This window comes from Mobula hypostoma, chromosome 7, assembly GCF_963921235.1.
Source record: "Mobula hypostoma chromosome 7, sMobHyp1.1, whole genome shotgun sequence".
In the NCBI taxonomy this organism is placed as follows: Eukaryota; Metazoa; Chordata; class Chondrichthyes; order Myliobatiformes; family Myliobatidae; genus Mobula; species Mobula hypostoma.
The window spans coordinates 11,588,020-11,604,579 of NC_086103.1; the positions used below are offsets into that span (position 1 = coordinate 11,588,020).

The 16,560-nt window shown below is 40.7% G+C and overlaps 1 protein-coding gene across 4 annotated transcripts in view; it reads right to left on the reverse strand.

Moving 5' to 3' along the window:
- Positions 1–16,560, reverse strand: part of hars (histidyl-tRNA synthetase) — an 86,319-nt gene that overhangs the window by 42,101 nt on the left and 27,658 nt on the right. For 2 of the 4 annotated variants that reach the window (XM_063053012.1, XM_063053013.1), the window contains exons 3-7: positions 11,159–11,495; positions 9,749–9,838; positions 9,127–9,246; positions 5,013–5,108; positions 2,887–3,012 (exon numbers count right to left, since the gene is read on the reverse strand). In XM_063053012.1, coding sequence (XP_062909082.1) covers positions 2,887–3,012; positions 5,013–5,108; positions 9,127–9,246; positions 9,749–9,838; positions 11,159–11,269 — 543 coding nt within the window. In that variant the 5' untranslated portion in view covers positions 11,270–11,495. The remainder of the gene's footprint in view (positions 1–2,886; positions 3,013–5,012; positions 5,109–9,126; positions 9,247–9,748; positions 9,839–11,158; positions 11,496–16,560) is intronic. The other 2 variants (XM_063053015.1, XM_063053014.1) reach the window with 1 other exon arrangement.

Sequence of the window (16,560 nt, forward strand, 5' to 3'; positions counted from 1 at the left end):
AATGTTCAGGTAGTGGTCCATCACCTGAAGCTTAAAAAAATGTTGGGATGATGCAACAAGACAATGATCAACAACAGAGTGGTTTAAAAACTAAAATAAGCATGTTTTGGAACGGTCAAGAGTCCAGACCTTAACCCAATTGAGATGCTGTGGCTTGACGTGAAGAGGGCTGTTCATGCAAGGTATCCCAGAAATATCGATGAATTGAAACTAAAATTTCTCCTCACCATTATGCAAGTCTGATCAGCAGCTACGGGAAATGTTTGGTGGAGGTTATTACTGCTAAAGGAGGTTCTACCAGTTATTACATAAAAGGGTTCACATATTTTCAGCTGGAGTGTGAATGACTAAACAATGTGTTTAATAAAAACATGAAAAGTACAATTGTTTGTGTGTTATTAGTTTTGGCAGATAGTGTTTGTCTATTAGTATGACTTAGTTGAGGATCAGACCACATTCTATGACTAATTAATGCAGAAAACCAGGTAACTGCAAAGAGTTCACAAACATTTTCTTGTAACTGTACGTAATTATATAAAATACAAGTGGGTAATTAATTGTTCAGCTGCAAAGAAAATATCGATAGTCTAATCTAAGAATTAAAACTGTTGGATCCAACATGAGTAAATCATACATTTTAGTCTAACTTACAAAATAGCTGTAGAGATTTACTTAATATACAGGGAAAATGAATCTGCAGATAGAAGCTAGTTTAATTTCTAAATTATTTGAAAAATACAAAAGCGTGTTTTGTCATTCACTTGATCATTACTGAAATAACACCGCTTTGTTTTTTTCCAGTGATGCACTCTGCCCCAACATAAATTGCAAAAGTAGTAATCACCCAAAGTTGTCGCTCATTAATATTCACTTCTATATTTTAGTCAAAAGATGCGTTCTAATTTTTTTCATTCAATGTTGTTGCAAATTATCAGGCACAATAAAGGTAGTAACCTCTTTATTTATTATTTTATAATTTTATAGAAGACTTAAGTGAGGAATACTATTGGGCATCAACGCCACTTTACAAGTCAGCATGCTGTGTAGCACAAGAAAATTTGACAATGCACCTTATACAAAGGAATTTTGTAGGTCAACTGTCAAGTACTTTCTATGATCATTTATATTCAGATAAAGTTGCAATTAAATATCACTCAAGTAGAATCCTCCTGCAGAAACATGAACCTATAAGCTTATACAATAACCTCTTCCTCCAATATCAACAAAGATAAAGGAGATAATTTGCAACATCAGGAGAATTCACAGCACTCACACCCCTCTTTACATCGACTGCACAGCAGTGGGAACTGCAAGCAGTTTCAAACTCCTGGGAGTGCACATCTTGCACAACCTTTCATGGTCCCAAAACACATCCTACACAATCTAGAAAGTTCATCATCGCTGTTGGTCATAAAGGAATTGAACTATGAAGAAAACATCCAATTCAAACGGGTCAAGGACAGTGGAAGTAGACAAACCAATTGTTTTGTTCTTGCCATGAGGTTGAAGTAATGGAGGTTGTCATTTTGTGAAGCTGCCCTGTATCCTCCATTCAGTGGACTGGTTTTGCTCGACTGAGTCAGTGTTTTAAAGTAAAGACAATGATGTTCCAGGTAATTTGCTGGACTAGAAATAATTTCTAAATAAGTAGTATCTGTGAGGTGTTCTTTAATAAGATATAAGATGTAGGTTTGTGAATGGTAGGGTCTACGTCTGCCCCAAGTGATTGGAGCTGTTACTGGCTTGGTGACTGATATAGAACAAAGAGCTATATATTACCAGTTGTCACTTGTGGAAAAGGACAATAAACAGATGCTGGCTTGGACTACAGCCAATAAGAAGGTGACATAGGTCAGTAGAGCCAACAAGAATGAAGTCCATCACTTGAACTGATGAGGAACACTATAAGTTAGGAGCTTCGACTGGAAAGCAGCGAGAACTCTGGAGAGAACTCATCGCAAGGAAGAACCCCCCATGCCAAGGGCTGGGAGAAGAAAGGATTGATTGTCTGGCCAACGGGAAATCCCCTAAATTGGGGTTATAAATTGGAGTGGTGATCTGAGTGAGTATTGGTGCAGAGAGAACAGTAGAATTCATGTTTTAGGTTGTTGGCCTGAGGTCAACATAGTTACGTTGTTGTTTGTGCAGAGATAATAAAGTGCAAGCTTTGATTAAGAGCTGCATGCCTGGATTACCTAAGCTAGTTCAGTTGATAATAGTCAACAATGCCTCTACATTCTAAGGAAGCTGAAGAGAGCTGAACTATGTACATCCATACTCACCCCATTCTATAGACACGCAGTAGAAAGCATCCTAACAAGCTGCATCACTACATGGTACGGAATCTCCACTCTAGCGGACAGGAAGGCTCTACAATGCATAGTCAAAACTGCAAAACACTTCACTGGCACCAGCGTTACCCACCATCAAGGCCACGTACAGAAAGATGCCGGAGAAGGGCCAGTAACATCATAAAGGATCCTACTAGCCCTGCTCATAGACTGTTTGTCCCACTCTCAGCAGGGAGGAGGCTATGTAGCATCAATGCCAGGACCACCAGACTCAAAAAGTTAACTTTTCCCAAGCAGTAAGGCTGATCAAAACCTCCACTCACTAACCCACCCCTCCTACACCATCACTACTTTATCATTTCCTGTCACCTATATATGCAGATACTCCTGTGCCTAGCAGCACTTTATGGACATACAATCAATCTTATGCATGCAAGTTATTGTACGTATTTATATTTATTGCAGTTTTTAAATTATTATTGTGTTCTTTATCTATTTTTATTTGTGCTGCATTGGATCCAGAGTAATAATTATTTCATTCTCTTTACACTTGAGTACCGGAAATGACATTAAGCAATCTTGAATCAATACTTACGCACTGATAGAATTCCCTGTAACGACCTTTGGTCATGGCTGGATTGTCTCGTCGGTATACTTTAGCAATATGATATCTCTTAATATTGGTTATTTTATTCATAGCCAAGTAACGGGCGAAAGGAACCTGGAAAGAAACGTTAAGGACAAATACCAACAACAATACCAGCTCCAAAGTCCTAACTCAAAATATTCACTTCTATATTCTAAATCAAAAAACGCCTCCTAAAATTTTTAAAATTCAATTCTCCACTTGCACATGCCCGTCAATGATAACTAGATCACTAGGGCAGCTTGGTGACATAGCGGTTAGAGTAACAATATTACAGGGCCAGCAACCCGGGTTCGATTCCACCGCTGTATGTCAGGAGTTTATATGTTCTCCCCATGACCACACGGAATTCGCCCGGGTGCTCCGGTTTCCTCCCACAATCCAAAGGCACTTTAGTAGGTTAATTGGTCACATGGATGTAATTGTGCAGCACAGGCTCACTGGGACAGAAGGTCCTGTTACCATTCTGTATCTCTAAACAAATAATAAGGATTGGGTGCCCTGCAAGTATCCCTTCAGTGCCATCCCGTGAGCAAAGGCTGCTACCTCCGCTTACTCAGCAATGCTTGGATTAAAAAAAACTGCTATACTTTAATTTACGCCATTTCCTACTGAGTAACAAATAGATTTGTCACCGATTAACTGGACTCTGAAAACTCACACTTGTTCCTAAATCACACAGCACACAAGGGGAACAGTGTGGCTGACCCCCGTCCACCACACTGTTCTGAAGTCTGAACAGAGAAATGACATTTTTATACAGAAATTGACTAGTTGGATACAGATATCTTGTGGATAATCTTCTGGATGTTCAAGTTCCACAATCACTCATCAATCACACTATAGTAATACAGGTACTGTATTAGTCCCCATCAGTCACCTTACGTATGACTTAGCATCACTTTATGCACATACAATTAATCTAGGTATATACGCTATCTTATGTATTTATTTTTTATCGTGAGTTTTTCAAATTACTATTACTGTGCTCTTTATCTTTTATGTTTCTTTTCCTGCTGCATTGGATCTGGAGTAACAATTATTTCTTTCTCGTTACACTCGTGTACAGGATACAAGATAGAACACAGAACAGGAGCACACCCTTCTGCCCACAATGTTGTGCCAAACCAGCTAAAAATTAAACCAAGAACCCTGCAAAAATAATCCCTCCTATTAACATTGTAGCCAGCTGGTGGCGTAGTGGCATTAGCGCTGGACTTCGGAGCGAAGGTTCTCGAGCTCAAATCCAGCCGGCTCCCTTGCATACTTTCCATCCGTGCTGGGTTGGGCATCGAGCTAGCAACTTGGCCTCGTAAAAATAAGAAAGCCTGCTTAAAAAAAAACGCTGTCATGATGGCGTCCCAATGACTCCACTCGGAGTTAAGGGCTTTATTCTTCTTCACTAACATTGTAGCTTCTATTAATACAAAGTACAAAAACAATTTCCACATTAAAAGTCAATATTACTTCAGAATTATTAAAGTAACTGACCAATAGTAAGTGTATCACTAGAATCCTTTGGTTTTATCTTGTCTTGATATGTCAGGTGGTAGTGGCTCCATGCAGTGAAAAGGGAAGCTAAGCTCTTCAAAGACCTCTTACCTGGGTTGACAGCATGCTATCTGTAAACTATCCTTGCCTGGACATGATCTTAATCCTCTCCTTCTCATGACTACCCCAAGTAGAACACAGAATTTTAAATAGTGTATGGGTGCACCATCAGAAGTCTTCAGATTGATACAATGGAATTTGTCTTTTTTTGCACATTGGTTGTTTGCTAACTCTGTTGTATTTATTTTATTTCCTCTACATATCTGCAATAAAATGAACCTCAAGGTAGTATATGCGGTAACATTTATGTACTTCGATAAGAAATTTACTTTGAACTTTGATTAAGGACATGATTGAGCTATGCTATCTTCAAATACTGCTCAACCCAAATGGTGAAAAGCCTAGTACAAGTCCACAGCTAGACTCCTGGGCCATCTGCATTATCAAGTCCACCCCTAACTCTTACTGAGTGAACCTTGACCAACTTGACCTACTGTTACATTTAGCTCACGGATCAAGGATACAGTTAGATCATAACGCAATGACAACAGCTCACCACCCTGGTCCTTCAAGTCATAGATAAGTTTTGAGTCTTCACCATATTTTCCCATCAGGGTTTCCTAAAGAACAAATTGGTAAAATTTTAAAATACATTTTCGTGAACTATAAAGGCATAAGCAGAGTAATTATTTAAGCACATTCAAAATATTGAGTTAGAAATTATTTATTGAAGCCTTCTGTTGGTCAGGGTCAACCATGGATGTTGCATCCTAGTTGTATAGCAAGCTCGGAGAGCACAATATGGAGAGCAAGCTTTTACCCATGCAGCAGGCTCCCCTTCTCTACACTGCTGACGAATCCAAAGGAATGGCAGAGACCGATACAGTCTGGCACCAGCAGCTTTGAAGAAGTTGCCAGACAGCATTGAACTCAACATAGGTCTGCCTTAGGGACTCCAGCTCCAGCTTTTTCCCCTGGGGTTTATTCTCAAAGTCTTCCCCATGAGTGGCTATAGCCACAAGGAAGTGAAAGGTTGAGATCAGAGTTTTCTTCACCGAGATGGTCTGTCAACCGCAGCATTTGAGTCCCATCTGCCTGGATTAAAAACTATGCAACAGGTGAAAATCCACTCTAAAATAGCTTTGCAAAAATCTTATAGGATAAATGTGTGAACAAATTGCAAACTGTGACTGGATGCCATGTGTGCACTGAAGCACTAATATAATAGTTCATGCATGTGTAACAGGACCTTTTGCCAATGGAACCAGTGCACACTGGCATAGCCCAGTTACTATGCATTCTCCAACTAAACACTGTGGTTTGGGTCAAGTCAGCTCTGATGGCTGGTCCAAAACACCATTTGTTTGTGGTTATAAACACTAGAGATTCTGTGAATGCTGGAACACACATACAAAATGCTGGAGGAACTCAGCAGGTCAGGCGGCATCTTTACACAGTCAATGTTTCGTGTACATAGAAAGGTACTGTGGTGTATAGGCAGTGTCAAACATTTAAAGAAATGATATACAAGTTATAAAACAAAAATCCTTTAAAGCCACAAAAAAAAGGAAGAGGGACAAACTGATTTATCCACAGCTGATGTTAAATCAAAGTGCTGCTTCCTAAGACCAGAGGACACAGCCTCAAAATAGAGGGAGTCCTCTTAGAATGAAGAATTTCTTTAGCCAGAGCATGGCGAGTCTGTGGAATTCACTGCCACAGGCGGCCATGGAGGCCAAGTCTTTACGAATATCTAAGGCAGAGGTTGATAGATTCTTGATTAGTCAGGGCTTGAAAGGATACAGGGAAAAGGCAGGAGACTGGGGATGTGAGGGAAAATGGAACTGCCATGATGAAATGGCAGAGCAGACTTCATAGGCCATTAGATATAGGAGCAGAATTAGGCCATTTGACCTATCGAGTCTGCTCTGCATTTGGGCCAAATGGTCTAATTCTGCTCCTATATTTTATGGTCTTAACAAAGGAACATTCCAATGAAGCTGACAGGAATGAAAACATTTTAGAACTCAAAGGGAAAACCAAGAAACTGATCAAATAGAATGGGAGACTGAACAGATAAGAAAAAAATTGACTGCAAAAGTTTTTGTCAAATGTGAACCCCTTGCAGATAGAAGCAGAAGAATATTACTGCATGTTTTATCATAACAGTGCCAGTAACGTTATAAACACAGGAGATCCTGCAGATACTGGAAACCCAGAGCAACACACACAAAAGCTGGAAGAACTCAGCAGGTGAGGCAGCATCTATGGAAATGAAAACAGCTGACGTTTTGGCATTCTGTGTGTGCTGCCAGCAGTCTTACATACTGTGAACATGCACCTTATGCCAACCTGTCCATCTTCAGGCCAGGCTGCTCATGCTATACTACTTTGTGACTGCATGTGCTGGATTGTAACTATATGTGCTGTGATTTGCACCTTAGTACCAGATGGACAATGTTTTGTTTAGCTGTATACAAGTGTATGGTTGAATGACAATAAACTGGAGCTTGAAGATTTTATAATAGGAAAGAAGATGATAAAGGAATTAAACAATGTGTCTGTCTTTACCCAACATGATAAATAGTTGAGTCTAGAACAGGGAGTTCCCAACCTGGGGCCCACAGATCCCTTGCTAGGTGGTATTGGTCCATAACGTGTAATAAAAGGTGGGGAACCCGGGTCTAGAATCTAAGGTCCACCAAGGATGTGGAACTGGAGCAACTAATAGTACAAACTGGTGATTTGGAAGGAAGGAACAGGCCACTTATGAGTGAGATGAGGAGAAAGGTGCCACAGTAGCATAGGGGTTAGCACAATGCTGTTACAGCTTAGGTCAGAGTTCAGAGCTCCATTCCACTGTCCTCTGTAAGGAGTCTTTACGTCCTCCCTGTGACTGTGTGGGTTTTTTCCAGGTGCTCCGATTTCCTCCCAGAGACATACCAGTTAGTAGCTTAATTGGTCATGTAAATTGTCCTGAGATTAGGCTAGGGTTAAGTCGGTGAATTGCTGGATGGAGCAGCTCGTAGGGTCAGAGGGCCTGTTCAAAAATCTAAATAGCTGTATTTCCAAATTTTAAAAAATACTTTGGAGTGAGATGAGGAGATATTTTCCCAGAGGGTGGTGAACCCTTGCAATTCTCCAACCAAGAGGCTGTGGAGACTGGGTTATTTGTGTTCATTAAAAACACACAGATTTTTACACTTTAAGGTACGAAGGCTCATGGAGATTACAGTGGAAAATGGTGCTGAGGTAGAAGACTGGCTATATAAATATCTGAACAGATTCAAAGGAGGAATAGATCATCAAGCCCCATTCCTTATGTTAATATTCAGGCCAGAATGATCCACCTAGGTTCACTACATGGGAACAGCATGCCCGAGACTACCACACTCACAGCAATGGTCAGATTGGTCATGGAGTAAACAGGACTCATTCAGGGGTCAGATAAAGCAGTCACTCTTTGATCAGGCTTCCTGACACGGCCTGGTCTCGTTAAAGACATGACAATTTCTTCCACAAGGAACCACATGAAAAGTGATTTGATGGAGATGTACAAGAGGTACAAATTGAGTGGACCAGAGACTTTTTCCCCCAGAGTGGAAATGGCTAGCACCAGAGGGTATAATTTTAAGGTGACTGGGAGAAAGTATGGGGAGGATGTCAGAAGTACGTTTGTTTAAACACAGAGTGGTGGGTGGTAGGGGCAGATACATTAGCATGTAAGAAACTCTTAGAAAGGCAGATGGATGACAGAAAAATGGAGGGCAATGTGGAAGGGAGGAGTTTAAGTTCAGTCCAACTTAAGGTATAAAGTTGGTATAACATTGTGGGCCAAAGAGCCTGTACTGTGCTGTAGTGTTCTATTTTGTATGTTAATAGACTATCTGCTTCCAAAACTCAAACTGCAAGCAAGGAAGGTCTAAGATGCAGAGGAAAACTGAAGATTACAGATTCAGAAGGACTGACAGTAATCCCCGGCACAATTCCAGATATGATGGAGCATTGCACGAAAACCTTCAAAAGTACTGAAGGTGCACATCTTTCTACAGATGTACCATGGAAAGCATTGTAACTAGTTGCGTCACCGCCTGCTGTGGAAGAGTCACAGCACAGGATCAGAGGGTTGTAGACTCAACCAGTTCCATCATTGACACCAACCCCCCCCCCCCCCACAACATCAAGGACACCTTCAAAAGGTGGTGTTTCAAGAAGGTGTCATCTATCACTAAGGACCCTCACCACCCAGGACATGCCCTCTTCTCATTACTACCATCAGGGAGGTGGTACAGGGGCCTGAAGACACACATTTAACATTTTTAGTAACAGCTTTTTCCCCCTTTGCCATCAGATTTCTAAACTAGTCCATGAACAATACTTTAATATTCTTGTTATCTTTTTGAACAACTTATTTTGTCTATATATTATTTCTTATTGTAATTTATAGTATAGTTATGTATTGCACTGTACTGCTGCAACAACACAAAAAAATTCACAACATGTCAGTGATAATAAACCTAATCCTGATTCTTGTAAAGCATTGGTATCATTGTGGGTCTATGACCCATCTATAGCACCATACTAGTGAATCACAGCCCAGATCAAGAGAAAATTAGTCAGCCTGCCTGAATACCTTACCTTGAGTTCAAACACAGGTGTGTCAATAGTCTCTGCTCCATGGCGTTTGAATGAGCTAGTGATGGTATTGAACACTTTCTCACGGATAGCCATTTGTTTTGGATTATAGTCTCTTGTTCCCTGCAAAGTTGAAAGCTCGTTTAAGAAATCAAAATGGAGTATTCTCATACAAGGAAACAATGCAATTAAAAAAAAATTCAAACTATTGTAAAGGAGTGCAACTGGGCACCAAGGTAGTGTAGCGTTTAGCGCAATGCTATTACAGCTTGGGGCGGAGTTTGGAGTTCAATTCTGGTGCTCCCTGTATGGAGTTTGTACGTTCTCTCTGTGAAACAGGTAGGTTTCTCCCCACAGTCCAAAGAAGTACCGGTTAGCCGGTTAATTGATGATTGTAAATTATTCCATGAGTAGGCTGGGGTTAAATTGGAGGGTTGCTGGGAGGGCCTATTCAGCACCATATCTTTAAATAATAAAATAAATGCCATGCCTACACAGTCATTTACAAACTGTAACAGTCACTAATGTTCAGAACATGGAGCTTAGAGGCAAATCGCAAATGCCAACTAAATTGAAGGCAAATCGAAGCATGCTCTCTCCACTGTGTAAATAGAATAAAAGGTACCTTGGGTGTTTTGAGCACAAACTGTGGTTTCACATCACTTCCTCCAATCTGAGCTTTCAGTTCCATCAACTTTGCCATTTCAATTGCAATCTAAATAAATGAAGAGAAGCACAAAGTGAACTAATATACCATCTTACTTCAACTATAGACCATTAACAGCTGATATTCAAAGTAAAACGAAACAAAAGAACCTGATATTTATTGCATATACAATGCAATCTTGTATAGCTAACTGTCCAGTGGTACCTGAAAACGAGGAGGCCAGTGACTACGGTACAAGGATGGTTTGCACAGGACCCTCAAGAGAGCTGACATTGCCCCATCAACATGGGAGGATCTGGCTCAAGATTGCTCACGGTGGAGGGACGCCATCAGAAAAGGTGTGGACGCTGCTGAGAACAAGCTCAACAAGGCAACAGAGGAAAGGCACAGGAAGCGCCACAACAGAGCCCCTCCAGGCCTCACCTGCCAAGTATGTGGCAAGCAGTGCCTCCAAGGATCGGCCTGTACAGCCACTCCAGGACGCACATATCAAATCCCACTAACTGACTGAAAGGAAGCATCATCATCCTATGGGATGGATAGCCAGAAGAAGATACAACGCACAGAAAATTTTCATACAGTATTCCTTTCAAAATAGATTTCTGTGATGAATGTATTGTGGGTGCACGGGTCCAAGGAAATGTTACATTTGGTTATATATATGTACAGTCAGATGACAATAAACTTAAATTTGAGCAACACACACAAAATGCTGGAGGATCTCAGGTCAGGCAGCATTGATGGAAAAGAGCAAATAGTTATTTCAGGCCAAGACCCTCCTTCTGGACTGAGGAAGGGGAAGGTGCCAGAATCAAAAGCTGGGTGGAGGGGAAGGAGGCTCATTGGAAGGTGAAGACAGGTGAGTGACAAAGGTCAAGGGCTGGAGAAGAAAGAAAATGATAGGAGAGGAGAGTGGACCAAAGGAGAAGAGGAAGGAGGAGGGGAACCAAGAAGATGGGGTGGAGAGTAATTTGTTCACTGGAAAGGGAAGTCAATATTCATGCCATCAGGTTGGATGCTACTCAGACAAAATATAAGGTGCTGCTACTCCTCCACCCTGAGGGTGGCCTCATCTTGGAATAAGAGGGAGCCACAGATCAACATGTCAGAATGGGAAAGGGAACAGGAATGTTTGGCCACTGGGAAATCCCGCTTTTGGCTTGAACTTCTTGTTTTCTTGATTGTCTAGATTTGGAAACGTTTAAAATTTTCTGAAATGCACACTTCTCAGTCTTTAATTTTTATCCTTTTAAGAGTTTTCCTTGCCATGAAGACATTGTCAGAGTACAAAATTTGGTCATAATCATTTTACTATGTAATAACAGCTCTATTTGTGGGAAAAAAAGACTACGTAAGAGTGTTACACACCTGTTCATTGGCCAGAGAGCACATCACGCGTGCAGCCACGATACCATATCGAAACCAGGAGAAGATGAATCCAGACGAGTATTTCACAGCAAAAGTTCCAAATTTGTACATTTTGGTTTGAAGTTCAGTGGATCGGTGTGAAAGGTACCCCACGTATCCAGTTCGATCCCAATAATCCCGTCAAAGAGTCAACATTCAAATCCCATTTAAAGTACACCCGCAAGTTCCATCAAATGTCCAAAGATGGCCAGGACCAAATACGACACGACAGAAGAACAATGAAATCCGGGGTGGATTGTGCATGGAGGAACAGGAGAAAACTTGTCAGCAACTACCACTAACCCAGTGGTATAGTGAGGCAGCAAAGCATGGTGGAAAGGAGTAACAGCGACAATTAACTAAACTGAACAATAAACTTCAAACCATATTTTTCTGAAAGAACCAATTACCAGCCTATGAAATTTACTGCACCAAGCACAAGTTTAAAAAACAAACAAAAACAATATTACATCAAAATTTTACACAATGAAAAATTTAACACCAGGTAATACTTGATGGCCTGAATGGTGTCTCAAATAGGAAGTATATTATGACAGGAGAGGACAATCAATTTTCATTTACAACTACATGCTGGTTTTAAAATAACTATTGACATTTTTTTTTGCCCAAAGCCATTATTCATTATTAGTAAGACTATAAAACATAGACACAGTATTAGCTAATTCGATTCATCGAGTCTGCTCTGCCATTCCATCATGGCTGATTTATTAGCCCTCTCAACCCCATTCTCCTGCCGTCTCCCCGTAACCTTTGACACCCTAATCAAGAACCTGTCAACCTCCACTTTAAATACAGTGGATTCCAGTTAACTGAGTCATCCACTTATTTAGGACAACTCTTAAAGAACAAAAATTAATTGATAAAATAGCCAGAGTTCCCTTCATTTATATGGGACACTATATCACTTAAATGGTACAGGATAACTGTTGCCGAACTGTTTGTATCATGTGTGCTTGTGTGGCCACTATTAGCCACTAAACTGTACTTAGAGCATACAGCTTTTAAATAGCAACAGTTGCGTGTGTTTTGATTTTAAAAAAGTTAAATTGTAACTGATAATTGGCAAGAAATGTTTCGCTCACTGTGGTTTCAAGCATCCAGGCTTTGAAATGCTAGAAACGGATGGGAGTGAAAATGAAAGGTTGCAATGAAAATGAAGATTTGGAGCATACAATCATCCAAAGCATTGTATGAAGGTAACCCATAATCTGCACTAGGTGTCTACATTGATTTTGTTCATTCACAGTCAAAAGAACTCAGCAGTGTACACTGGATGAGTTCCTCCTTTCAATAACTAGAGTACTATAAAATTAATGTTGTGTTTTAATTTGTTCAGTATTTCATTTAATTATTTTTTTTTACTCAGTTAAACAATGGTAGATTTTTTTTTATATACCTTTTAACCATGGGGCAGCCACTTAATTGGGCCAAAATGTACTGGTTCCAATATGTTCCAAGTAACTGGAATCCACTATATACCTAGTTACTTGGCCTCTACAGACATCTTAGGCACCCCACCCAGAGTGGGGTTTCCTGTTTCACCTCCACTGACACTTGACTATCAGACTTTGTTTCATCAACACACATTTTTGGCAAGCTCTTCCAAGCCAGAACAATCTGCAGACTCTTTGTTTATTTCCAAAAGGAAATACAAAACAAAGTCTGTACTTTACAATCACGAATGCCCAATTTTCTTTCAGCAACAGGATACAATCCTCTCTATCTGATTGTACAATGTGCATATTCCCTAAGATACCCATGTACATATTTCAGGCCCAAAATAACCATCAGTATAACAAATCTCTAAGTAAAAATTTAACCATGGTCAAAATCAACTACAGTATTTTAAAATTGCTTTTAATCTAATAACATCATTTCTAAATTACCAAAATCCGTACCAGTTACAGTTCATAGAATATAAATATTTACATTGGCAATATAACCATATAACCATTATACAGCACGGAAACAGGCCATCTCAGCCCTTCCAGTCCGTGCCGAACTCTTACCCTATCCTAGTCCCATCGACCTGCACTCAGCCCATAACCCTCCATTCCTTTCCTTTCCATATATCTATCCAATTTAACTTTAAACGACAACATCGAACCTGCCTCAACTACTGCTGGAAGCTCGTTCCACACAGCCACCACTCTCTGAGTAAAGAAGTTCCCCCTCATGTTACCCCTAAACTTTTGCCTTCTAACTCTCAACCCATGTCCCCTTGTTTGAATCTTCCCCACTCTCAATGGAAAAAGTCTAACCACGTCAACTCTATCAATCCCCCTCATAATTTGGATCCAGGACGTCATGGACCGATTGCAGGGCATCCTCAAGGGTGAAGGTGAACAGCCAGAAGTGGTGGTGCATGTCGGCACAAATGACATTGGGAAGAGGAGGAAAGAAATTCTGCAGCGTGACCTCAGAGAACTCGGAAGAAGGCTGAAAAGCAGGACCTCCAGGGTGGTTATCTCCGGTTTGCTTCCAGTTCCTAGTGCTGGTGAGGGTAGGAACAGGGAGATAGGGGATCTGAATATGTGGCCGAGGAGCTGATGCGGGAAACAGGGATTTAGATTCTTAGACCACTGGGATCTGTTTTGGGGCAAGGATGAACTGTACAAAAGGGACGGGTTGAATCTTAACAGATGGAAGACCAACATTCTGGCAGGCAGGTTTGCCTCTGCTGCATGGGTGTGTTTAAACTAAGTAGTTGGGGGGGGTGGGAAGGAGAGGAAATACAAGGATGGAGTTAAAGGGAAAGAGAGAATAAGGAAAGTTAAGAAAGACAACAGAATTAACAGGGCAGAAAGCTCAGGAAGGGATCGGAGAGTATGGCCAAGTGCAATAGGAATCGATGTGAAAGGTGAGGGGAGTAATGGATTAAAAGTATTATATATGAATGCACGGAGTGTAAGAAATAAAGTGGATGAGCTTGAAGCTCAGTTGGAAATTGGCAAGTATGGTTTTAGGAATAACAGAGACATGGCTGCAAGAGGACCAGGGCTGGGAAATGAATATTCAAAGTATACGTCCTATTGAAAGGACAGACAGCTGGACAGAGGGGGTGGGGTGGCTCTGTTGGTGAGGAATGAAATTCAGTCCCTTGCGAGAGGCGACATAGAATCAGGAAATGTAGAGTCAGTATGGATAGAACTGAGAAATTGTAAGAGCAAAAAGACCCTGGTGGGAGTTATCTACAGGCCCCCAAACAGTAGCCTGGATATAGGGTGCAAGTTGAATCAAGAGTTAAAATTGGCATGTCGCAAAGGTAATGCTACGGTTGTTGTGGGGGATTTTAATATGCAGGTAGACTGGGAAAATCAGCTTGGTACTGGACCCCAAGAAAGGGAGTTTGTGGAGTGCCTCCGAAATCTTAACATTTCTACTCAGAAATTAACAGTCAAGTAGACTCCAAACTGGCCATAATACTCAGAGACTTGGGCCATATTATTTTTGTGTGACTGTATGTTTTACTGCTATAGTAATTATATGTGCTATATGTGACTGTTGGTATAGTGTTTTGCACTTTGGCCGTGGAAGAACATTGTTTAGCTGGATGCATGTGCATGGTTAAATGAGAATTAAACTTGAACTTGAAATTTTCTGGGATTCTGTAACAATGAAGGTATAAAACCCAATTAACAGAAATTAGTACAGTAAACCTCCCATAATCCAGCACCCTCAGGGCCCTAGTGTTGCTGCAATTCCACACTATTGCATATAGTAGTAGTGAGCAGTCCGATCACTCCAGTTGTGTATGACGTTCTCCTAAGGGGTTGTCTGTTGCTGGGTCCTCAGGTGGCCGACCTGGAGTCCTCATAACTGGGATGCCAGAGTGGAATTCCTTAAAGGAAAACGTCTGCTTGTGACTTTGTTTAACGTGAGGAGACTGCTGCATGGACATACAGTACTAAGCAAAAGTCTTAGGCACTTGTAAAAAAAAAAATTCAGTAAAGTGAAGGTTCCTTCAAAAATCATGAATTGAAACATTTCTAAATATATTAAAAAATACTATAAATAGTAAACAGTTTAAAAAACGTGGCATAGTTTTTAAAAATGCATCTTGGGTACACTGTTGTGCAGTTTTGTAAGAAAATTGGCTGGTAGGTTCTTCCAAGCATCTTGGAGAACTTGCCACAGTTCATCTGCAGATTTTGTGTGTCTCGCTTGCTTCTGCCTCTCCAGGTAGTCATAGTCATACTTCATTGATCCTGGGGGAAATTGGTTTTCGTTACAGTTGCACCATAAATAATTAAATAGTAATAAAACCATAAATAATTAAATAGTAATATGTAAATTATGCCAGGAAATAAGTCCAGGACCAGACAGGTAATCCCAGCCAGCCGCGGTGATGTTGAGATCTGGGCTCTGGGGAGGCCATAGCATCTGAAACCATGTCAAAAATGTAGGGTGCCTAAGACTTTTGCAGAGCACTGTATCTATTGGATATATCTCATTAATAACTCAACATACTTTAAATTGTTATTTTAGAACAGCTTCTTCCTTTTCACCATCAGATTTCAAATAGATAATGAACCCATGTACACGATTTATCTTTTTCTCTTTTTGCACTACTTAATTTAACTTTTTATATACACATTGCTTATTGTAATATTTAGTTTTATTTCATATTATTATGTATTGCATTGTACTGCTGCCACAAAACGAGATATTCCAGTAACATTAAACCTGATTGTGGTTGTGATCCATGGCAGCACAGTTACAATCTCAGGTGAGTTTCAGAAGTGCAAGGGAACTGAAGCTCAGCAACTTTCAGGGGAGCTCAGGGAACAGAGGAGGGTCAGCCCGATACTAAACCACCGGGACTTCTCAACAATAGCAGAAAGGATTTGGAGTTTTGTGTTATGTACCCCTGGGGTTCATATTCATTATGGACTCTGCCTTTAAAAAGAAAGAGAAAGCTGTACCGGGGGGGCGGGGTGAAAGAGAGATGGAGTTATTTGATGGACAATTGATGTTATGGTTTCTCTGCAGCTTGTTTTGAATGTACAAGGACACGCAAACGCACTAAGGTGTGGCGAATTTACCACTACACTTTCAGGTGCCCATGAGTGTGATTATAAGGAATCTATCTGTGATTATTAGTGCATGAAAGAGTGACCCTGTGGAGTGCACCAGTGTGTCTAACCCTTGCCTGGGTTGGTAGATTATCACTTGAAGACGGCGCTCTTAAGTTGGTCAAGTTTGGCTAACTTGGAAGTTTCAGAGGACAACGGGAAGAATTGACGGCATCGGCTCGCGTGGACAGCAAACCTCTCTCTCTCTCTCTCCTCAACTCAATAAACAAACTGAACTGACTTTGTTTACCTACCATGGTAAGACTA